General features: G+C 44.0%; 1 protein-coding gene across 22 annotated transcripts in view; it reads left to right on the top strand.

Annotated features, from left to right (window-relative positions):
• Positions 1–25,243, top strand: part of lrrfip2 (leucine rich repeat (in FLII) interacting protein 2) — a 182,624-nt gene that overhangs the window by 123,095 nt on the left and 34,286 nt on the right. For all 22 annotated transcript variants that reach the window (XM_078216627.1, XM_078216617.1, XM_078216619.1 and 19 more), the window contains one exon: positions 982–1,011. In XM_078216627.1, the coding sequence (XP_078072753.1) occupies positions 982–1,011 (30 nt within the window). The remainder of the gene's footprint in view (positions 1–981; positions 1,012–25,243) is intronic.

Here is a 25,243-nt window from a genome sequence, read left to right as displayed (position 1 = left end):
AGACATGAGAAACATCCATGCGAACTGCATGATTAAGATTTGGAATATACTGCCTGATAGTTTGGTGGAAGCAGGGCCAGTCAAGGCATTTGGGAGGGAATTGGACTGTTATTTGAAAAGGAAGAATATGCAGTGCTGCGGAGGAAAGGCACCAAATGAATTGTTAATTTAGAGGTCTGGCACAGACATAATGGGCCAACTGGCCTCCTGCTCTATATAGATTCTGTAATTGAGTGCTGTAATTATTCTACTCAGGTAATGAGTAAGTTTATGCATGATTAGATCAGTACGGAATGTCATGATATTGCCACCAAATTGTGCGACTGCAATTGTTGACGGCAACAACGAGATTGGGGTAACCCATTCAGGAATGGGTCTTCCTGGCTACTGTTAGAAAAAGTTTTTTTGACAGACTTAATATGGTTGTTGGCTGTGGGAGAACTACGTCTTAAGCCATGGGGCAGTAACTTTGGAGCAGTATCAACATGATTCATGACTTTTAAATACCAGCTGCCAAGTAGTAAGTGGGCAAAAAGTCCTTTTTCAATTTAATTTTCTGATTCACATGAGCTGATTGACGGTAAAATTGTAACACTTGATGAACGTTAAGGTTTTTTAAAGATTGAAAGACTTGTTGAAATACACTTAAGATGACAAAAGTGAAACCAGGACCACATTGGGTACAAACAAATTAAATTCTTAAATAGCCTTCATTTAGCATGATGCATTTAATTCTGCACGATTCTGAAATTCTGCTGTTGGTTATCCATTGCATTAGATTAGCTGGTACTTGTGTAAATAAATAATCTGGCTCTTCAGTTTACATAAATATTAATTTGTATTTTTTTCTGAAGTAATTGTTTTCAAGTTTGATAGATCAGTGATGCTGGGATTACTTTCAAAAAGTTAGTTTGGCATGATTAATTTTATATCAGGCTATTGGTATTTTGTTAATGTTTAACTTGATTTTTTTCCTTACAGTTGGATGAGAAGACTGAATCATTTTCTCGGGTGAGTACTAATCTCAGTATTTCATTAAGAATTTTGTCAGTTCCATTGAGGGCTGAGAAAATAGTTTGCTAATGTGTACGTTCAGCATAAACAAACCCTTTAAAGATGCTCCCAAAATGGTTTGTGAACCAAGAGTTTTTGTGTGCAACCCCCCCCCTTTTTAGTTTGTGAATGACTCAATTTAAAAATAACTAGCAGACAAGCTTTAGTCTAGAAAAAAGGCTAGTGTGTTGCAAAAATTGCTGCTGAAAGTTTCTAAAAAATATAAATTATTGACTAAAATGCAGATACAAAGATTAAAATGCAGTTAAAGAAATAAGCATCATTTAAGATGAGATTTTGAATCTGTCTGAGGTATTGTTGCAGGCCCGCTGCTTGTGGGTTACCTGGAATGAAGAGTTGGAATTGACAAGCTGTGTTCAAGTGTGATGGCTTTGATAGTTGAAGATTGAGGGTTTGTCTTTTCAGATGGAGTCAGCTGATCAGATTTTTGAGATAAATCTTTCCGATTCCTCACTAATTCTGCAGTTACAGATGGCTTGGACTCTTTTGGCAGAACAATAGTTGATTTCTTAATATCTTACTCTTTGTCCTTGTCACAGTTCTTCCAGGGGCTTTTGCACCATGTCTTTCAAGATGGCTTCTTACAGCCTCCTTTATACAGTTCAGAAAATGCAAAATGGCTGCTGTGTTAATTTCCAATATGCCAGTGTTTCACCAGGAAAATAAGTTAATTATATTGTGGCCCTTCAAAGTCTCTGCCTTGCTCCTGATCCCTCAGAAGTAAAATAGTTGTTTAAGCTTTTTAGAAGATTCCGTGGGCATCCCCTAGAGGAGTCTTTGCATTTTAATGACTCTTTGTAGCCCGTTCTCGAAATACCAGTCTGACAAGAATTTAAACAACAAACACAGAAAGGTGCTAAGTTGTGTGTCCATCCTTCCATTTTGGAGAAGATTTTTAAGCTTGATGTAAAGGTTTGAAAACAAAAATGTACCTTTCAAATAGTTATCCTTAAAACCTGAAATATCATAATCACATGTTTGTAACAGATGTTATTAAATTATTTAATGTCAATGGAAGCTTATGGGATAGCAGATGTTTTCAAATTTTCTTGAGTGTAAAAATTTTTCAATTCAAAGATTTTAGTTAAAGTCTCAGTCTTGAAACTGTGCTACAGAATTATCTGTCTGAGACTCGCCAACCAGTCTCTAACTTATCTGTTCCCCTTAATACCTTGTCAATTTTGACTAAATCATCCTTTAATGTGCTAAATTTCAGGCAGTGCAACTTATTTTGTGTAATAACTCATGGTTTAGTCCTTGGAGTTGGCTATTATTCTGAAATGTTCTCTTATGTTGCACTCCCTCTAAGGCCAGTATATCCTTCCTCAGATGTTAATTCCAGAACTGCCCAACTAGGGGATTGTGTAATTGACTACGGTGTCAGCGACAAAAGAGAAAGGGAATGTAAATGGTGGTGATAAAGGCTGAGAATGGTGCAAGTAACATCCATTTTGAGGGAATGCTCAGTGGCATGGAAATGACTGGCATTAACTTGAATGATGGAACTGTGTCTGAGGGCAATTGTACATCCATTACATACAGCTAACTCCGTCAAAGATACCATTATGTGATAATGTGCAGCACTTAGCAGCCACAACGCATTTCATCTAGTAACATTGCAGAGTCCTCTTGCTTCAGCACCCAGGAAATGTTGCCGTAGTTCCATCCCAGGGATCTCTAATTGTCTTCCAGCAGCTTATTTTCTCCCACTGAGGAATCTCATGGGATAGAGAGGAAGAGAGCAGTGTAAAACAAGACCTGACCGCATGCAAGTTTCCAAAGTCAGTCCTGTTTACAGCTTGACTGACACGATGATTATCTATTTAAGATGGAAGGGAGGAGTGGTGCAAAAAGCATTAGTGCTGCTCTGGAGACTTAAAGGCTTGTCATTAGAAGAGATGTATATTTTGAGCAAGAGAATTCAGTGCAATTAGGAACATGGAACAGGAGCCTACCAGGCATTTCTCTGATCTGACTGCAGATGTGGTCATCAAGGATATTCTATTCTGGAAGGGAAGAAAGGTATTTTTCCATGTAAACACTGTCTTGACTCCCAGAGAATGAGATTATATTAGAGGATTACATTCGAAGACCTCATCAGTTGGTCTAATGTAGAAGCGTCCACCATTTCTTCTATCCTTCATAGTTGGGATATGTCTATATGTCACTAAGCGATTTCCCCCTTTCACACTTTTTTTAGAACACTTACCGTTTTCTGTAGTAGGGCATATTTTACAGTGATAATTCATATCTCCAACTCTTTCCACCTATGCACATCATCAAAGCAGTCTCTTTTGATGCTAACTGCCCTCCTGCACACCCATTCAATCTGCCCAATGATCTGTCAAGTGGAGTAGACAGTCATGATCCGCATAATGGCTTTCCCCATCCAATGTAGCATCTGGTGGAGTTGCTTCTGCAGCAGCTCATCTTAATACTGCCAATTGTGAAATGTCAGGAAGTAAGGTCACAGCATCCCTTAATTACTTGAGCATTTATCAGGAAGGATGCTGGATATCTCAAAAACAGAGGTTGTTTGCTTCTCTGTATTCCTCATGGCGAGGTCACATTGAATCGAGCATTTGGATTGACTTCATTGGCAGACCAGACAGAAACCTTGAGTGAGTCAGACTCAGGCCGCAGTTGTGTGTTGGACAATTCTAATACAGGACAATTGGACGTCCATAGAGGAGGCTGTTAGGGGCGTGTAACTGGAACAGAGAGGGAAAATCCAATATAAGTGATGTTAGTAGTTACTTAAGGAATAAGGGCAATTTATTTTTTCTCAATTATAATACTGTGAGTAGCGTGGTGGAACGAGGTGAATAGAGAGTCAAGAAGGCAAAGATACAGGTGAGGTAAGCTGAATTGGAAAGATATTGGATAACAGTAAATTTGAAATGAAATGTCAAGCTTTTATATAAATATTACCCAGATGAAATTGTGAATTGTGGCCCATTGAAAGATGCCAAAGGGATTTAACAAATGACCAAAGAATAGTATGTATCCTCAGCGATTATTCTCCTCTGTTTGCTGTGCTCCCTGGGCAGTCTCCTGAGTACATAACTGTATTTTTGGATGAGGTAATGCAAAGAACTGAGGGCGTACTAAAATAAATCAAGGAAGTTTTTGTGTAGCAAGGTACAAGACCTGGATAATTTCATACAAGGATACTTGAAGAACTAGCTTCTGTTCCTGGTCACATCCTTGGTACTATTTTGAGAGAATTAGTTGCAATCTAGTTAAAGCTTGAGGGTTTAGAAGTAATAATAACACCATTCTTCAAAAAAGGGGAGAGAAATTATTCAGTGATTCTATGAGTCAATGAACCTAAAATCTGCTGATAATTTATGAGAAGACACTTGAAAGAGTAGATGATGAAACGTCTGGTAGCTTTTCATAAAGATGAGCTTTTTAAAAAAAGTTTATTCATGTCACAAGTAGGCTTACATTAACACTGCAATGAAGTTACTGTGAAAATTCCTTAGTCGCCACACTCCAGCGCCTGTTCAAGTACTGAGGGAGAATTTAGCATGGCTAATGCACCTAACCAGCACGACTTTCGGACAATGGGGAGGAAACCGGAGCATCCAGAGGAAACCCACGCAGATGCTCTTCAATTCTTGGATCATTGGGACCTCTTCTGGGGCAGGTGGGACCTGCACAAGAGAGACGGGTTACACCTAAACTACAAGGGGACCAATATACTTGCAGGGAGATTTGCTAGTGTTATTGGGGAGCGTTTAAACTAGATTTGCAGGGGGGTGGGAACCAGAGCGCCAGAGCAGATAGTGGAGCAGGGGTAAAAAGACAGGTTAGTTCAAGCAAAATCACAAATGGAAGGGTAGAGTGTGGTGGAAATAATTTTTTGAGGTGTGTCTATTTCAATGCCAGGAGTATTGTGGGGAAGGCAGATGAGCTGAAGGCGTGGATAGACACGTGGAAATATGACATTATAGCCATTAGTGAAACTTGGCTACAGGAGGGGCAGGACTGGCAGCTCAATGTTCCAGGGTTCCAATGTTTCAGGCGGGAGAGAGGCAGAGGGATAAAAGGTGGGGGGGTGGCATTGTTGGTCAGGGAAAATGTTACAGCGGTACTCAGGCAGGATAGATTAGGGAGCTTGTCTACAGAGGCCCTATGGGTGGAGCTGAGAAACAGGAAAGGTATGACCACATTAATGGGGTTGTATTATAGACCACCCAATAGTCAGCGAGAATTGGAGGAGCAAATCAGCGGAGAGATAGCTGACAACTGCAAGAAACACAAAGTTGTGATAGTAGGGGATTTTAATTTTCCACATATAGATTGGGACTCGCATACTGTTAAAGGTTTAGACGGGGTAGAGTTTGTAAAATGTGTTCAGGAGAATTTTCTACATCAGTATATAGAGGTGCCAACTAGAGAGGATGCGATATTGGATCTCCTATTGGGAAATGAGTTAGGGCAGGTGATGGATGTGAGTGTGAGGGAACACTTTGGATCCAGTGATCATAATGCCATTAGTTTCAACCTGATCGTGGATAAGGATAGATCTGGTCCTCGGGTTGAAGTTCTGAACTGGAAAAAGGCCAAATTTGATGACATGAGAAGGGATCTGGGAAGTGTGGATTGGCACAGGCTGTTCTCTGGTAAGGATGTAAATGGAAAGTGGGAGGCCTTCAAAGGAGAAATTTTGAGAGTGCAGAGTTTGTATGTTCCTGTCAGGATTAAAGGCAAAGTAAATAGGAATAAGGAACCTTGGTTCTCGAGGGAGATTGTAACACTGATTAAGAGGAAGAGAGAGTTGTATGAAATGTACAGGCAGCAAGGAACAGATCAGATGCTCGAGGAGTATAAAAAGTGCAAGAAGCTACTTAAGAGGGAAATCAGGAGGGCTAAAAGAAGACATGAGGTTGCTTTGGCAGACAGAGTGAAGGAAAATCCAAAGAGCTTCTATAGGTATGTTAGGAGCAAAAGGATAGTGAGGGATAAAATTGGTCCTCTTGAAGACCAGAGTGGTAGACTGTGTATGGAACCAAAAGAGATGGGGGAGATACTAAATGGTTTTTTTGCGTCCGTATTTACTGAGGAAACGGGCATGGAGTCTACAGAAATAGGGAAAACTGGTAGGGAGGCCATGGAACCTTTACAGATTAAAGGGGAGGAGGTGCTCGCTGTCTTGAGGCAGGTCAGAGTGGATACGTCCCCAGGACCGGACAGGGTATTCCCACGGACCTTGAGGGAGGCTAGTGTTGAACTTGCAGGGGCCCTGGCAGACATATTTAAAATGTCAGTATTCACGGGGGAGGTGCCGGATGATTGGAGGGTGGCTCATGTTGTTCCGTTGTTTAAAAAAGGTTCCAAAAGAAATCCGGGAAATTATCGGCCAGTAAGTTTGACGTCGGTGGTGGACAAGTTATTGGAAGGTGTGATAAGGGATAGGATCTACAAATATTTGGATAGACAGGGACTTATTAGGGAGAGTCAACATGGCTTTGTGCGTGGTAGGTCATGTTTGACCAATCTATTAGAGTTTTTTGAGGAGGTTACCAGGAAAGTGGATGAAGGGATGGCGGTGGATGTTGTCTCCCTGGATTTCAGCAAGGCCTTTGACAAGGTCCCTCATGGGAGGTTAGTTAGGAAGGTTCAGTCGCTGGGTATACATGGGGAGGTAGTAAATTGGATAAGACACTGGCTCAATGGAAGAAGCCAGAGAGTGGTTGTGGAGGATTGCTTCTGAGTGGAGGCCTGTGACTCGTGGTGTGCCGCAGGGATCGGTGTTTGGTCCATTGTTGTTTGTCATCTATATCAATAATCTGGATGATAATGTGGTAAATTGGATCAGCAAGTTTGCTGATGATACAAAAGATTGGAGGTGTAGTGGACAGTGAGGAAGGTTTTCAAAGCTTGCAGAGGGATTTGGACCAACTAGAAAAATGGGCTGAAAAATGGCAAATGGAATTTAACGCCGACAAGTGTGAGATATTGCACTTTGGAACGACAAACCAAAGAAGAACGTACAGGGTAAATGGTAGGACTCTGAAGAGTGCAGTTGAACAGAGGGACCTGGGAATACAGGTACAGAATTCCCTAAAAGTGACGTCACTGGTGGATAGGGTCGTAAAGAGTGCCTTTGGTACATTGGCCTTTATAAATCGGAGTATCGAGTATAAAAGTTGGAGTGTTATGGTAAGGTTATATAAGGCATTGGTGAGGCCGAATTTGGAGTATTGTGTACAGTTTTGGTCACCTAGTTACAGGAAGGATGTAAATAAGATTGAAAGAGTGCAGAGAAGGTTCACAAGGATGTTGCCGGGACTTGAGAAGCTGAGTTACAGAGAGAGATTGAATAGGTTGGGACTTTATTCCCTGGAGCGTAGAAGATTGAGGGGAGATTTGATAGAGGTGTATAAGATTTTGATGGGTATAGATAGAGTGAATGCAAGCAGGCTTTTTTCGCTGAGGCTAGGGGAGAAAACAACCAGAGGGCATGGGTTAAGGGTGAAAGGAGAAAAGTTTAAAGGGAATATTAGGGGGGGCTTCTTCACGCAGAGAGTGGTGGGAGTGTGGAATGAGCTGCCGGATAAAGTGGTAAATGCGGGGTCACTTTTAACATTTAAGAAAAACTTGGACGGGTTCATGGATGAGAGGGGTGTGGAGGTATATGGTCCAAGTGCAGGTCAGTGGGACTAGGCAAAAAATGGTTCGGCACAGACAAGAAGGGCCAAAAGGCCTGTTTCTGAGCTGTAATTTTCTATGGTTCTATGCAGGGAGAACGTGCAGATTCCGCACAGACAATGACCCAAGCCGGGACCCGAACCAAAGGTCCTTGGCGCATGAGGCAGCGATGCTAACTGTTGTGCAATGTGGATATCCAAGTGGAATTGCTTGCCTCATAGAATCATTTACACCTGTCTGAAAGCAAAGTTAATCAGGTTTAATGTCACCAAAATACAGTACCTCAGTGCAGCATTCCCTCAGTATTACAACATCAAATTATAATTGTGCAGCCCCTTTAACAGCATGTCCCAAGACATTATTCAGCAGCATTATGAAACAAATCTGGCACAAAGCCATGTGTTGCAATTTTAATGATGTGGAGTGACCACGACACCACACAACCCTGCCACAGCAACCTCTGCAAGACGTGCCGGATCATCAACACGGATGCCATCATCTCACATGAGAACACCACTTACCAGGTACACGGTACCTACTCTTGCAACTCGGCCAACGTTGTCTACCTGATACGCTGCAAGAAAGGATGTCCCGAGGCATGGTACATTGGGGAAACCATGCAGACGCTACAACAACAGATGAATGAACACCGCTCGACAATCACCAGGCAAGACTGTTCTCTTCCTGTGGGGGAGCACTTCAGCAGTCACGGGCATTCAGCCTTGGATCTTCAGGTAAGCGTTCTCCAAGGCGGCCTTCACGACACATGACAGCGCAGAGTCACTGGGCAGAAACTGATAGCCAAGTTCCGCACACATGAGGACGGTCTAAACCGGGATGTTGGATTTATGTCACATTATCAGTAACCCCCACAGCTTGCCTCCTGGACTTGCACAATTTCACAAGCTGTACTGTCTGGAGACAATACACATCTCTTTAACCTGTGTTGAATGCTCCCTCCACCCACATTGTCTGTACGTTTAAGACCTGGCTGGCTGTAGAGATTTGCATTCTAATCAGTATTCTGTAATTTGATTTCTGTGTCTGTGCCCTGTTTGAGAACAGAGACCACTCCATCTGACGAAGGAGCATTGCTCCGAAAGTTTATGGTATTTGCTACCAAATAAACCTGTTGGACTTTAACCTGGTGTTGTGAGACTTCTTATTGCAATTTTAAGGCAGCTATCCAAAAGCTTGGTTAGAGGGGTAATCTTTAAGGAACATCTTGAAGGAAGAAAGTAAGTTTTTGGGAAGGATTTCCAGCATTCTGGCCCCAGGCAGTTCAAGGTACACCAGCAACAGTGGAGCAAATAAAAATCTCAAATGCTTGGCAGCTTATTGACATCCTCAGCATCATAGATCCCAGTCTTAAGCTAATTCAATTCACTTCGCATGATATCAAGGAACAGCTGAAGGCACTGGATACTGCAAAGCCTTTGGGACTGACAACATTCTGGCAACAGTATTGAAGACTTATGCTCCAGAACTTGCTGCACCCCTAACTAAACTCTTCCGGTGCAGTTAGAACACTGGCATTTACCCAGAAATGTGGAAAATTTCCCAGGTATGTCTTGTCCACAAAAAGCAGGACAAATCCAACCCAGCCAATTACCACCCCATCAGTCTACTCTCGATTATCAGTGATGGAAGATGTCATCAACAGTATCATGAAGCTGCACTTACTCAGCAGTAACTTACTCACTGCTGCTCAGTTTGGATTCTGCCAGGGCCACTCAGCTCCTGATCTCATTATAGCCTTGGTTCAAATATGGACAAAGAGCTGAACTCGAGGTGAAATGAGTGTGTCTGCCTTTGACATTAAGGCAAGTGTGACATCCAGGAGTCCGAACAAAACAATGGAAATTTTTTGGATGGAGGCATCCCCGATGGGTTGGTGTCATCACTGTCTCAAAGGAAGGTGGTTGTAGTCATTGAAGGTCATTCATCTCAGTCCCAGAGCATCGCTGCAGGTGTTCGGATCTTCAGCCCAGTCATTTTCAGCTGCTTCATCAATGATCTTCCTTCCAACAAAAGGTCAGAAGTAGGCATGTTCACTCATGATTGCACAATGTTCAGCACCACTCCTGACTCGTCAGACACTGATGCAGTCCGTGTCCAAATGCAGCAAGACCTAGACAATATTCAGGCTTGGGCTAAGAAGTGGCAAGTAACATTTGCATTGCACCACTGGGAATCAATGACCATCTCCAATGAGAGAGAATCTAGCCATTACCCCTTGACATTAAATGGAATTGCCATCACTGAATCCGCCACAATCAACATACTGGGGGTCGTCATTGACCAGAAACTGAACTCATCGGCTGTATAAATACTGCACCTATGAGAGCAGGTCAGAGGTTGGGAATTCTGCTGTAAGTAACTCCCCGAAGCTTGTCAAATATCTGCAAGGCACAAGTCAGGAGTGCGATGGAATACTCTCCACTTGCCTGGATGAGCGCAGCTCCAGCAACACTCAAGAAACTCGACACCATACACGGCAAAGCAGCCCACTTGGTTGGCACCCATCCAGCACCTTAAACATTAATTCCCTCTGCCAACAATGCACAATGGCAGCATTATATGCAAAATGCACTGCTGAACTCTCTAACGGTCCTTCAAAGCACTTTTTAAACATGAGGCCTCTGACACCTAGAAGGGCGAGGGCAGCAGATGCATGGGATTACTCCCTGCGGTTCCTCTCGAAGACATGATGTGGAGATGCTGGCATTGGAATTGGGTAGGCACAGTAATAAGTTTCACAACACCAGGTTAAAGTCCAACAGGTTTATTTGGTAGCACGAGCTTTCGGAGCGCTGCTCCTTCATCAGGTGAGTGCCCCTCTAAGACAAACCATCTTGGAACTATATTGTCATCCTTCACTGTTGGTGGATACAAATCCTGTAACGTCCTTCTTAACAGGACTGTGGTTGTACCTGAAGCACATTGGCTGCAGTGGTTCTGGAAGGCAACTCACCATGATCTCCTTGAGGCCAATTAGTGATGAGCAAAAGCCTAGCCAGCGACATGCACCAATCTTGTGAACGAATAAATTAAAATTTTGCCAGAATTAGATGACGTTAGATATTGGACCTAGTGGCTGGAGGAGATTAGAGATAGGGAGAGTAAGACCATGGAGGGATTTAGAAACGATGATGAAAATTATTAATTTGCGGCCTTGCCTAAATGGGAGCCAATGTGAATCAGCCATTTGTCTAGGAGACCTTATGCAAATGAGGACAGGGCTGCAGAGTTTCAGATGACCTCAAGTTTATGGAGAGTAGGATGTAGGTAGCCAGGCAGGAATGCATGGAATAGTCAAGTCTGGAGACAAACATTAGATGTTCAAGTCTCAGAAGTTGAGTATTGAAATTGGCTGTGAAAAGCATCAGAAAATCAGAGTGTGTCTTCAGGAAAGAAAATGTACTTTCTAGCATGTATTAATTCAATTCACACAATGTAGGGCTCACAGTTCACTCTCCAAATTAGCCTGACAAAACCTCAGTTGTAAAAACTGTACATCTTCGGGCAATAGTTACAGCTTTGCCAACATTGTCCACACTCTAAGAAGGAACCGCAATCTTTTGTTACCAAAAATCCATTTTGTTGGAATCTATGCTGAGCATATATTCATCTCTTTCAGATAAGACAGCAGTCTTGTCAGCTGTATCTTTCATAGCTGGTCCAATCAATCATTATTCTTGTGCTGGGTTAGGCCTTTAATTGAAGGTGTTTACTTTAATTCCATTCCCTTGCCCTTTGCCTAAATCCTTTCATTTTCATCCTTTACAAATATTTACCCAACTTCTTTTAAATAATATGCTTTCTGTTCAATGTCTGCTTGTGGTGAAGCATTTTGAGTATCATATCAGTAAAAACAGAAGCTAAATGGATGCTGTGCTAATAAGCTCCAGTTCGAGGGTCTGGATTAAGCATATAACTTTGGAGCTTCTTTGGTGCCATTATTTATGTGCCTCTGTCCTTGCAAACTACGATGCTCTCAATAACTTCCCTCTACTTCAAAGTTGTCATCTCCCAAATCTATGCCCTTCTTCCCCAGAAATCCATATTTGAATTTCTTCAATCAGATTTCCAAACCATCCAGAACTTTCTTCAAAGTCACAAATGAAAGGACATTTTATGTATTGAGAATGATAAACGATTCCTCAGTTAGTAGATAGAGAACATTTTAGCAAGAGATAGTATAAAAATTTAGAATACCATCAAGGGAGAAATTCGAATATGAGAATGGACTAGCAAGAAACATTAAGACAGGGAGGAAGAATTTGTAAAAGTATATGAAAAAAAAGTACTTCAAGTAAATATTGGTCCCTTAGAGGCAGAGGCTGGGAATTAATAAGGGGAAACACGAAAATGACAGGATTGAACAGTATTTTGCATCTGGCTTCACAGTAGATAAAACAAAAGTATCCCAAGAATAGCAGATAATCAAGTGACTAAGGGTGGAGTGGACCTTAAAATTATCACTGGAGAAAAAGTACTCGGAAAACTAATGGGGCTAAAGACTGTCAAGTCCCTTGGACCTGATGGCCTGCATCTGAGGCCACAGGAAGTGAGTGCACAGATACTGGATGGAGTGGTTGTAATCTTCAAAATTCCCTAGATTCTGGGACGATCCCCGCCGTTGGAAAACTTCGCATGTAACATCCCTATTTAAGAAAGAAAGAAGACAAAGTAGATGATTATGGGGCAGTAGTCTGACATAGGAAAAATGCCGGAATCCATTATTTCATAAAAAGTAGATCTGGTCGCTTGGTTGTGGGATCAATTATCTCTATCACTTGCATTTTTTGCTGTTTGGTATGCAGGTAGTCCTGTGTTGTAACTTCACGAGGTTGACACCTCATTTTTAGGTTTACCTGTGGCATGCCCTCCTGAACTCATTGAACCAGTGTTGATCTCCTTGCTTGGTGGTAATGGTGAAGTAGTGATATGCTGGACCATGGGGTTACAGATGGTGGTTGAGCACAACTCTACTGCTGCTGATGGCCCACAGTGCCTCATACATGCCCAGTTTTGAGCTGCTTGATTTGTTTGAAGTCTATCCCATTTTGCACAATGATAGTGCCACACAGCACAATGTAAAGTATCCTTAATGTGAAGATGGGACTTTGTCTCCACAGGGACTGTGCAGTGGTCACTCCTACCAATACTGTCATAGACAGATGCATCTGCGGCAGGCAGGAGGGTGAGGTCACATATGTTTTGTCTCTTGTTGGAACATGTTGTCCACTTTGGTAAGAATAGAAAAGTAGAAAAGCAGAATATTATTTAAATGAAACAGAATATTGCAGAAGAGAGGAATCTGGGTGACCTTGTATATGAATCACATCACAAAGTTAGCATGCAGCTACAGCAAGTAATTCGGAAGGCAAATTGAATAAAAACAGAAAATGCTGGATAAACTCAGCGGGTTTGGCAGCACCTGTGGAGCGAGAAGCAGAGTTAACAGTTGAAACTAAACCAAAACTAAAGAGGGGTAGAAATGGATTATGTAATTGGAGAACGGGGTGGCAAAGATAGAGCAGAATAGAAAATCAGGGACAGGTTGGAAATGAGAGATTGACAAAGATGTCATGGACACAAGACAAAGGGAGTGTTAATGGTAGCATTTACGACAAAAAGAAAGTGCTGATAGTGGCATAAAAATGTTTTTAAAAGAGAATGTGTTAATAGGAGAACAAAGGTCAATGCTCAGTGAAAGCACAACTGAAGAACAAGTGACAGATGGTCTTGTTTGGGAGGGGGTGCATTGTAATAAATAAAAAAGGAGGTCAAGATGAAGGAGAGAGTTCACAATCTAAAGATGTTGAATGCAATGTTGAGTCTAGAAGACAGTAACATGTTTAATTGGAAGATTCGATGTTGGTCCTTGGGGCTTCACTGGAGCATTGCAACAGGCCAAGGGGGAGCATGAGAACAAGTTGGTGAGTTGAAAGGCAAGCGATAGGAAAGTTAGATTTAATTTGATTTATTATTGTCCCAGGGAGTAACATACAATGAAAAGCATTGTTTCTTGTGCACTATACAGACAAATGACATAGTGAAGGAAAGGAGAGAATGCAGAATGTAGTGTTACAGTCATAGCTAGCATGTAGAAAAAGATCAACTTGTAGGAAGGGACTAAAGAAGGAAATTAGGAGAGCCAGAAGGGGTCACGAGAAGGCCTTGGGAGGTAGGATTAAGGAAAACCCTAAGGCGTTCCATAAATATGTGAAGAGTAAAAGGATGGGACGTGAAGGAATAGGGCCTATAAAAGGTGAAGGCGGGAAAATCTGTATGGAACCAGTAGAAATGGCAGAGGTGCTCAATGAGTATTTTGCCTCGGTTTTCACAGAGGAGAAGGACCTGGATGGATGTACTGCGGGCTTGCGGTGGACTGAAAAGATTGAGTATGTGGACTTTAACAAAGAGGTTGTGCTGGAATCTTTGAATGGCATCAAGATAGATAAATTGCCAGGTCCGGATGGGATGTACCCCAGGTTACTGTGGGAGGCGAGGGAAGAGATTGCAGAGCCTCTGGCGATGATCTTTACGTCGTCGATGGAGATGGGAGAGGTGCCGGAGGATTGGAGGATTGCGGATGTGGTTCCTATTTTCAAGAAGGGGAATAGGGATAGCCCAGGAAATTACCGACCGGTGAGTCTAACCTCAGTGGTTGGTAAGCTGATAGAGAAGATCATGAGGAACATGATTTATGAGCATTCAGAGAGGTTTAGTATGCTCAAGAATACTCAGCATGGCTTTGTCAAAGGCAGATCGTGCCCTACGTGCCTGGTGGAGTTCTTAGAAAATGTGACTAAACACATTGACAAAGGGAAAGCGGTAGATGTGGTTTGTATGGATTTTAGCAAGGCGTTCGATAAGGTCCCCCATGCAAGGCTTCTAGAAAAAGTGAGAGGGCATGGGATCCAAGGGGCTGCTGCCCTGTGGATCCAGAACTGGCTTGCCCAAAGGAGGCAGAGAGTGTGTAAGATGGGTCTTTTTCTAAATGGAGGTCGGTCACCAGTGGTGTGCCCCAGGGATCTGTTCTGGGACCCTTGCTGTTTGTCATTTTCATAAATGACCTGGATGAGGAAGTGGAGGGATGGGTTGGTAAGTTTGCCGACGACACGAAGGTTGGTGGGGTTGTGGATAGTCTGGAGGGATGTCAGAAGTTACAGAGGGACATAGATAGGATGCAAGACTGGGCGGAGAAGTGGCAGATGGACTTCAACCCAGATACATGCGTAATGGTCCATTTTGGCAGGTCAAATGGGATGAAGGAGTACAATATTAAGGGAAAGACTCTTAGTACTGTAGAGGATCAGAAGGACCTTGGGGTCCGGGTCCATAGGACTCTAAAATCGGCCCCGCAGGTGGAGGATGTGGTTAAGAAGGCGTATTGTGTGCTGGCCTTTATCAATCAAGGGATTGAGTTTAGGAGTCCGGGGATAATGATGTAGCTATGTAAGACCCTCGTCAGACCCCACTTGGAGTACTGTGCTCAGTTCTGGTCGCCTCATTACAGGATGTGGAAAAGATTGAAAGGGTGCAGAGGAGATTTACAAGGATGTTGCCTGGATTGAGTGGCATGCCTTATGAGGATAGGCTGAGGGAACTCGGTCTTTTCTCCTTGGAGAGACGAAGGATGAGAGGAGACCTAATAGAGGTATATAAGATGTTGAGGGGCATAGATCGGGTGGACTCTCAGAGGCTTTTTCCCAGGGTGGAAATGTCTGCTACGAGAGGACACAGGTTTAAGGTGCTGGGGGTTCGGTCCAGGGGAAATGTTAGGGGGACGTTTTTCACACAGAGGGTGATGGGCGAGTGGAATCGGCTGCCGTCAGTGGTGGTGGAGGCAAACTCAATAGGGTCTTTTAAGAGACTCCTGGATGAGTACATGGGACTTAATAGGATGGAGGGTTATAGGTAGGCCTAAAAGGTAGGGATATGTTCGGCACAACTTGTGGGGCCGAAGGGCCTGTTTTGTGCTGTAGTTTTTCTATGTTTCTTCTAATGCGAGGTAGGTTCATTCAAAAGTCTGATGGCAGCAGGGAAGAAGCTGTTCTTGAGTCCGTTGGCACATGTCCTCAGACTTTTCTATCTTTTTCCCAACAGAGGAAGGTGGAAGAGAGAATGCCTGGGGTGCATGGGGTCCTTGATTATGCTGGCTGCTTTTCTGAGGCAGCGGGAAATGTAGACAGTGTCAATGGGTGGGAGGCTGTTTTGCGTGATGGACTGGGCTTCATTCACGACCATTTGTAGTTTGTTGGGCCTTGGGCAGAGTAGGAACCATACCAAAGCTGTGATGCAACCAGAAAGTATGCTTTCTATAGTGCATCTGTAAAGGTTGGTGAGAGTCGTAGCGGACATGCCAAATTGATGTATGATCTAAAATATCAAAGTAGAGGCATTGATGGGCTTTCTTAACTATAATGTCGGCATGGGGGGGACCAGAATAGGTTGTTGGTGATCTGGGCACTTAGAAACTTGAAGCTTGCGATCATTCCCACTTCATCCCCATTGATGTAGACAGGAGCATATCCTCCACGGCCCTTCCTGAAGTTGATGACTATCTCCTTCATTTTGTTGACATTGAGGGAGAAAATATTGTCATCGCACCAGTTCCCCACATTCTCTATCTCTTTCCTGTACTCCATCTCACCATTGAGATCCGACCCACTACGGTGATGTCATCAACAAACTTGAAAATCGAGTTGGAGGGGAATTTGGCCACAGTCATAGGTGTCTAAGAGATATCGTAAGGGACTGTGGATACAGACTTGCAGGCACTGGTGTTGAGGATGATTGTGGAGATGGTGTTGTTGCCTATCCTCACTGATTGCGGTCTGCGTTAGGAAGTTCAGAATCCAGTTGCAGAGGGAGGAGCCAAGCCCCAGGCCATGGAGTTTGGAGAAGAGTTTCGTGGGAATAATAGTGTTGAAGGCTGAGATATAGTCGATAAGTAGAAGTCTGACATAGGTGACTTTGTTATCTAGGTGTTCTAGGGTTGAGTGCAGGGCCAGGGAGATGGCGTCTGCTGTGGACCTGTTGTGGCGGTGGGCAAATTATAGTGTATCCAAGCAATCTGGGAGGTCGGAATTGATTTGTGCCGTGACTAACCTTTCGAAGCACTTCATAATGAATGTCAGAGTCACCGGATGATGGTCATTAAGGCATGCTGCTTGGCCTTTCTTTGGAACCAGGATGATGGTCATCATCTTGTAGCAGATAGGAACCTCAGATTGTTGTCAAGAGAGGTTCAAGATGTCTGCAAATACCCCACCAGCTGGTCCGTGCAGGATCTGAGTGCTCGTCCGGGTACCCCATCCCGGTCAGTCGCTTTCCATGGATTGACCTTTGAGAAGGTTGCGATGACATCTGCAATGGTGATCTCGGGTACAGGTTCATCTGAGGTTTCCGAGCTCTCGCTGACTTCTGTCTCAAAACGGGCATAAAATGCACTGAGATCAGGGAAGGGTGAGTTTGTGCTGGTGATTTTTCATGCCTTCATCTTGTACCTGTTATGTCTTGCAGACCTTCCCATAGTCAGCGGGGGCCTGTGTGGCTAGCCTGGGACTCTAGCTTGGTCCAGTACAGTCTTTTGGCATCTTTAATGGATCTCCTTAGATCATATCTGGCTTTCTTGTATAGCCATGATGTGGAGTTGCCGGCGTTGGACTGGGGTGAACACAGTAAGAAGTCTCACAACACCAGGTTAAAGTCCAACAGGTTTATTTGGTAGCAAATACCATAAGCTTTCGGAGCGCTGCTCCTTCGTCAGATGGAGTGGAAATGCGCTGCTCCTTCATCAGATGGAGTGGAAAGCTTATGGTATTTGCTACCAAATAAACCTGTTGGACTTTAACCTGGTGTTGTGAGACTTCTTACTACTTGCTTGTATAGGTTAGGGTTGCCTGACTTGAACGCCTCAGACCTAGACTTGAGCAAGCAGTGGTTATCCCTGTTCATCCAAATTTTCCAGTTGGGAAGCACGTGGATTTGCTTCTTCGGCGCACAGTCTCCAACACACTTACTAATGAAGTTACAGTCGTGGTGTACTCATTCAGGCTGGTCAGAGTTTTTAAATACTGACCAGTCTACTGACTCTAAGCAGTCCCGTAAGAGATCATTCGATTCCTCAGACCACCATTGCATGATTTTCTTTGACGGATTCTCCCATTTCAGTTTTTTGCTTGTCAGCTGGGAGCAGGAGCTACAGCCTTGTGCCCTGATTTGCAAAAGTGTGAGTGGGCGATCGAGCGGTAGGCATATTTGATATTTGTGTAGCAGTGGTCTAGAATGCTTGGGCCTCTGGTGGAACAGGAGATGTGTTGGTTGTATCTTGGTAGGATGCTCTTGAGCTTGGCCTGATTGAAGTCATGCTTGTGGACTGAGCAAAGGTGTTCCACAAAGTAGTCTCCCCAATATAGAGGAGACTGCATTGGAAGCAGCGAATACTGTAGACCAAATTGAAGGAGGTGCATGTGAAATGCTGCTTCACCTGAAACGTATGTTGGGGTCTTGGACAGTGAAGAAGGTAGAGGTAAAGGGGCAGGTGTTGCAACTTCTGTGTTTGCATGGGAAGTTGCTGTGGGAAGGGGATGGCGGGTTGGGGCAATGGAGGAGTGGACCAGTGTGTCACGGAGGGAATGGTCCCTGCGGAATACTGATAGCGATTAGGAGAAGATGTGTTTTGTGGTGGCATCATGCTGGAGTTGATGAAAAAAGCAGAGGATGATCCTTTGAATGTGGAGGCTGATGGGGTGGAAAGTGAGGACAATAGGGACCCTATCATGATTCTGGGATGGGGTGGGAGAAGAAAGGATTGAAGGGCAGAGGTGCAGGCAATAGGTCGGACACGGTTGAATGCCCTGTTAATCACTGCAACAGGGAAACCTCGGTTGAGAAAAAAAGCAGATGTGTCAGCAGTGCTGTTTTCAAAGGTGGCATCATCAAAACAAATGAGACGGAGGTGAAGAAATTGGGGGAATGGATTAGGGTCCTTGCAGGAAGCAGGGTGTGAAGAGGTAGCTGTGGCAGTCAGTGGGTTTGTAATAAATATTGGAGGTCAGAAATCGCAACAGAAGTCAAGGAAGGGAAGGAAAGTGTGGGAGACTGACCTTGGGAATCTGAAAGAAGGGTGGAAATTGGAAGCAAAATCGCTAAGTTTTTCCAGGTCCAAATGATAGCATGAAGCGGCACCAATATAGTCATCAATGTAACAGGAAGAGAGTTGTGGGAGAGGGCCTGAGTCGGACTGGAACAAGGGATGTTTCACATGCCCTACAAAAAGACAGGCATAACTGGAGCCCATACAGGTTCCCGTAGCCACATGCTTTATTTGCAGGAAGTGAGGCAAGTTAAAGGGGAAATTGTTGTGTACAAGAACATGTTCAGCGAGGCAGAGGAAAGTAATGGTGGACGGGGATTGTTCGAGCCTCTGTTTAAGCAAGAAACAGAGAGCATTCAGTCCTTCCTGGTGGGGTATGGAGGGATATCCATAATAAAGGAATCACGAATGTGGTTGGGAAGGGACTGTGCATGGGAGAGAGAATGGTGTTGGGATGAGAAGAAATTAGTTCAGTGGGGCAGGAACAGGCTTCTACAATCGGTCTGCCAAGGCAGTCCTGTTTTTGGATTTTACGAAGGAAGCAGCAGCAGGCTGGTCAGTGCTATGACCTCTTCCCTTGCAGCCTCTGCTTTGTCAAACTCACCGCCCTTCTCCTCTTCGAGGTCCTCCACATTGGTGGAGACATGCAGCTCCTCCATCTCATTATTGCAACAGCCACGATGATCCATGAAGCCCTCTCGGGACTGTAATGAAGCCTCACCAGATCTATCCAGGCATTGGAATCAGCACTTTAGGATACCTATGGTGTGCTGCACCCAAGTCTGGGTAAGGCATGAGCCTCATTATACCTTCTCCGTGCAGGAGTCTGATGCTGTTGCACAGGCATCATCAGCCACATCCTTTGCGGGTACCCTTTGTCAATGAGGAACCAGCCCTGGCCCGTGTGGTCCCTTGAAGATATCCAGGATCTGGGATGCATGCATCATGGATGCTTTGAGTATCTAGAGCAGACCTGCCTGGCAAAGTTTTTTTTTTAATGGCCTCAGACTAGCTGTGCAACGTGTGAGTGGTAGTCTTTCCAGTTCATGTGTTGGAATGCTTGTTGTTTAGGAGCTTTATGGCCACATACACCCTGCACCTGTGGGAATCTGAAAATCTCAACAAATCCCAGTGCTCTGGCATCCTGGCTTGCTTGATCTCTATTCGTGGAATTTTGGGCCATGGCAAAAAAGGTGTCTGTGACTTAGAATCATAGAATCCCTATAGTGCAGAAGGAGGCCATTCAGCCCATCGAGTCTGCATCAACAACAATCCCACCGAGGCCTTATCCCCATAATCCCATGTGTTTACTCTGCTCATCCCGCGACACTAAGGGGCAATCTCCCGTGGCCAATCCACCTAACTCACACATCTTTGGACTGTGGGAAGAAACCAGAGCACTCAGAAGAAACCCATGCAGACACAGGGACAACATGCAAACTCCACACAAGCAGTCACCCGAGGCCGGAACTGAACCTGGGTCCCTGACTGAATGAGGCAACAATGCTAACCACTGTGCTGCCAATGCATTTGTGAGTGGATGCTTAAGAGATCCCTCAGAGGTCCCCCAATAGAGCTCTAGAAGGACACATAGCAGTTCAATGTGGAAGTTGGAGCTGGGCTGCATGGTGGCACAGCGGTTAACACTGCTGCATCACAGCGCCAGGGACCCAGGTTCAATTCCAGCCTTAGGTCACTGTTTATGTTGGTGGAGTTTTGGGCCATGGCAAAAAAAGTTTTGCAAAAAGGAAGTTTGCACGTTCTCCCTGTGTCTGTGTGAGTTTCCTCTGGGTGTCCGGTTTCCCCCCACACTCCAAAGATGTGCAGGTTAGGTTGATTGGCTATGATAAATTGCCCCTTAGTGTCAGGGTAAATAGGTGGGGTTACGGGGATCAGGCCTAAGTGGGATTGTGGTCAGTGCAGGCTCAATGGGCCAAATGGCCTCCTTCTGCACTGTAGGGATTCTATGATTCTAAGTTACTTTCACAGCCACTAGCAATAGCTTCTCTCCCTGTTCCCATGGCGCCAATTCCAAGAGAATATGGTACATGTGAGTCACCAAATCCCTGGACATGTGAAGATGTCAGTGACACTGGTTGTTGCTCATCTGCAGGTAAGACGTGCAAGTTCTGTACACCCTGGGACTTGGAGCTGCCCACACATAAAAGATGAAGCTCTCAGAGACATTATGTCTGGAGAGGGCCTTGGTCTTGAGGATTTTGCTCCTCTCTTTGGTGAACCAAGCAGCCCTGTTGCAATCATCTTCTCTCCTGCCTCTAAGTGATAACAGTAAGAGTTTTAACAACACCAGGTTAAAGTCCAACACGTTTATTTTATAGCAAATGCATTAGCTTTCGGAGCGCTGCTCCTTCATCAGATGGAGTGGATATCTGCTCTCAAACAGGGCATACAGAGACACAAAATCAAGTTACAGAATACTGATTAGAATGCGAATCTCTACAACCGACCAGGTCTTAAAGATGCAGACTGTATCTTTAAGACCTGGTTGGCTGTAGAGATTTGCATTTTAATCAGTATTTTGTAACTTGATTTTGTGTCTCTGTATGCCCTGTTTGAGAGCAGATATCCACTCCATCTGATGAAGGAGCAGCGCTCCGAAAGCTAATGGCATTTGCTACCAAATAAACCTGTTGGACTTTAACCTGGTGTTGTTAAAACTGACTGTGTTTACCCCAGTCCAACGCCAGCATTTCCACATCTAAGTGATAATGCAGGGAGCGATAAAGCCAGACTTCTTCTTCCTCATGGTTTCCTCTCTGCAGTATCAGTGAGAAACAGACAAGAGTCATCATGAGTCTCTAAAAGTCCTCTTTTTGTCAATAACTCATCAGTGAATATGGATTCAAGGAATTTGTTTCTTAATTGAAAAGTACTTGCCCTGAAATGATGGTGAACGCAGGGTGCATAGCAAGGTCACCTCCACCCTCAACTGCTAAGCCCAACATGACTGACTGCTGTGACATTGCTCTGGTCAGGCACATGAATGTACTGCTCTTAGCCCAGGTACTGGGATCCTTAATCACTGTACTCTAATACTATGTTCTTTGGAATAAACATGAGGGTAAATGTTTCACCAGGATACTAGGTTATTTGAGGGGGACCTGCGAACCGTCCGGCTCCAATTTTCTAATGAGCTTTTGAAGCTTGTCCTGTTGCCTAATTGCTCTGGAGTTTGTTATGACTCTGGGGAATTGCCATACCGTGAACAAGGGTTTAAACAAGGGGATTGGTCAGTGCCCCTTTGCAAGATTAGTGTCGCGTGAAAGGGCATCATTACTTCACTTTCTGATTACCTTCAATGTCATTGAAAGGCTCCTAACATGTTTCAGCTTTGCCTTTCTCATTTGGGAATGCAGAGTACAGTTGGGTGTTCCTTTAATCCCACCTCCCAGTGTATGCACATGCCCTACAATCTGCCTGCAGAGCCCTCACCAGCAGTGCTTTTCTTCATTTTAAGTTTGTACTATGCCATTGCTGCGGGCTGGAAGATGGTGCTGCAGAATTCTCACTGACAGCCCAGCTTGGACTCTCCCTGTGTGAGCATGGAAACCCTTTATTGTCCCAGAGGAGCTAATGTTCAGGTTTCAAGCTTCCCCCTGTATTCCTTGATCCCATTGTGTTTGTGGTGCATATCAGTTTGGTAGCACCTGAACATTTTGAAGTTGACGTACCTATGTGCTGTATGGATCTCACCCTTCTTCATCTTGGTCACTTAGGCAGTTAAACATAAATCCCTTCACCCCTTCCCCCACACCATACCTTTGGATACCACTATAATTCCTTTCCAAATCTGAAGGCTGCAAATGCCTTCCCTGACTGAGTGTGCCAGCTGTGGCCATTATTATTTCAAAAATCCCTTCTTCTGTCCAAGGCCTGTTTCCTCGAAGGGATGAGCAATGTGCAGGTTGCTCGGTACAGGTCGCTTATATACCATTGTGAAATACATCATTCTAATTGCATGCCAATGTGTCCAGATGATCCAGTGTGGGGTAATGTTCCAGTAAACATTAACTAAGGATGCATTAATTTGAGTCTAATTGATGAGAAATAAACTTTGTACAAGTTTGCAACAAAACATGACCAGGGAAAGTGGTGGTACACTTGCAATGTTGGTGGGTGGATAATATTTTTAGTGAAGATATGTATAATTTCTAATTCATGTTGTTTTTGCATGATTCTTAATTCCAGTGCGATTTTCAGGTTTTTTGGAAAAAGTCTCAATCTTTATTTCACATCATTAACGTTTAATTTCATGCTGGTTTGTACAAAGAATTAGCTATTTGGCTTTCTGAATCACCTTGCACATTTTAGCTTAATGACTATAGATAAAGTTACAACTCTGTTGAAGAAGCCTTTTGTACAAAGCATTCTTCGTGTACTTCAAATGTTGCTTCCCGCAATCAAATAGAAACATTTTCAAAGGGCAGGAAACAGTAGGACTCCCGACTCATGGTATTTATCTAATTTAGTAGAAGGAAAAGCCGCCACTGAAAATAGACCAGTCCATGAGGACCATTTTGTTCTTTGTTTTTAAAACTAATCTTCTGCAAGGCTGGTGTTTAGTGCCTATGCTTAACTGTTTGATACTGCTGAGTAGCTTGTTGGATCTCTTCAGAGAGGAATTGAGTTAAGAATTAATCGCTGTTGTGGGGTCGGAGTTGCATATTGACTGGATAGCAGGTTTCCTTCCCTAAAAGACATTCATAGAATCCCTACAGTACAGAAGGAGGCCATTTGGCCCATCAAGTCTGTACCAACCACAATCCCATCCAGGCCCTATTCCAGTCACACTCAATTACACTGCTAATCCCTGATACTAGGGTCAATTTAGCACAGTCAATCAACCTAACTTGCACATCTTTGGACTGCGGGAGGAAACTGGAGCACCCGCATGAAGCCCATGCAGACAAGGGGAGAATGAGCAAACTCCACACAGTGACCTGAGGTTGGAATTGAACCCAAGTCCCTGGCACTGAGGCAGCAATGCTAACCACTGTGCCACCGTGCCACCCATTATTATTGCAATTATTATTGGGCAACATGGAGTTTTGCAACATTCAGTCCAATAATGGGTAATTCTCTTCATACTAGCTTTTTATTTCCAAAATTTTAATCTGAATTTGAAATATTCATGTTCTTATTCTCTGGGTTATTGGTCCTAACCTTTTGTTCAAAAGAAAGCCAAATAGACTTGCGTCATATAGCATTTTTCTTGACCTCAAGACATCCCAACGTGCTTTATACTCAGTGAAGTAGTTTTGACCTGTTATCGTGCAAGAAATATTGCCAGATTGCACACAGCAAGGTCCCATGATCAGCAACAATACAATTTGATTTCCTAATGTTTGCTAAGTAATAAATATTAGAAATGGAATCGGGAGAAATCTATTGCTCTTTTTTTGCAATCGTGCCATAGAATCTTTGGTGTCCTTCTAAGAGGGCTTTCGTTTAGAAAGATAGCACCTCCAGCAGGGCAACACTGCTTCGGTACTGCAATGAAATGTCAACCTGGATTATTTGCTGCAGTGTCTGGAGTGTGGCTTGTTCTCTGATTCAGAGGTGTGTTAGTGCTGCTTCCTGAACCATAACTGATATTATCTGACCATAGCCAGAAATCATTAATGGATGATGATATTGCCAGGGAGGGGTGGGGGGAGCTTTTGACTCTTCCACGAGCATGACCTCACACTCCACCATCCACCCGGTTTGTGATGGGTGGGGAGTTGTGTATGGAGAGAGTGACTCCTATGATAACGTGGATTCGTAAGTATCCACTGTTTATAGAACCACAGAAGCCCAACATTGCAGAAGGAGGCCATCCGACCCATTGAGTCTGCACCGCTTCTCCGAAAAAGCATCTTACCCAGACGGCCCCCTCCCGTAATCCCGCACATTTACCATGGCTAATCTACCTAATTTACACATCTTTGGACTGTGCGAGGAAGCCGGAGCACCCAAGCAGACATGTGGGGAACATGCAAATTCCACACAGACACTGTTAAGTGTCTGGAATCGAACCCGGGTCCCTGGTACTGAGAGGCAGCAGTGCTAACCACTATCTAGCATTATAATCATTCACCTAATCTTAGATTGCAATAAACCAGTTTGCCCAAAACCATAGTGTGGTGAACCATAGATGGTTACCACTATGGGTACTTGTACATATGTTACTCTTGTTACTGTTGGGGTGTTCCACCTGTTAGCATTGTTCTGTGGTACACTCCGTTTGGCTCCGCCTTCTTACAGGAGTATAAAGGTCACTGCTACTTCCTAGTAGCCCTCAGTCTGGGATAGTATTGTTAAGCAGTATGCTCTATTCTTGTTGTGAATAAAAGCCTTTATTCCCGGGTACGTCCTAGCCTCCCGAGTAAATTA

Source organism: Mustelus asterias, chromosome 7, assembly GCF_964213995.1.
Source record: "Mustelus asterias chromosome 7, sMusAst1.hap1.1, whole genome shotgun sequence".
NCBI classification, from domain to species: Eukaryota; Metazoa; Chordata; class Chondrichthyes; order Carcharhiniformes; family Triakidae; genus Mustelus; species Mustelus asterias.
The sequence above is the reverse complement of the archived record's forward strand: the minus strand, read 5'-3'. Positions and strand labels throughout refer to the sequence as shown.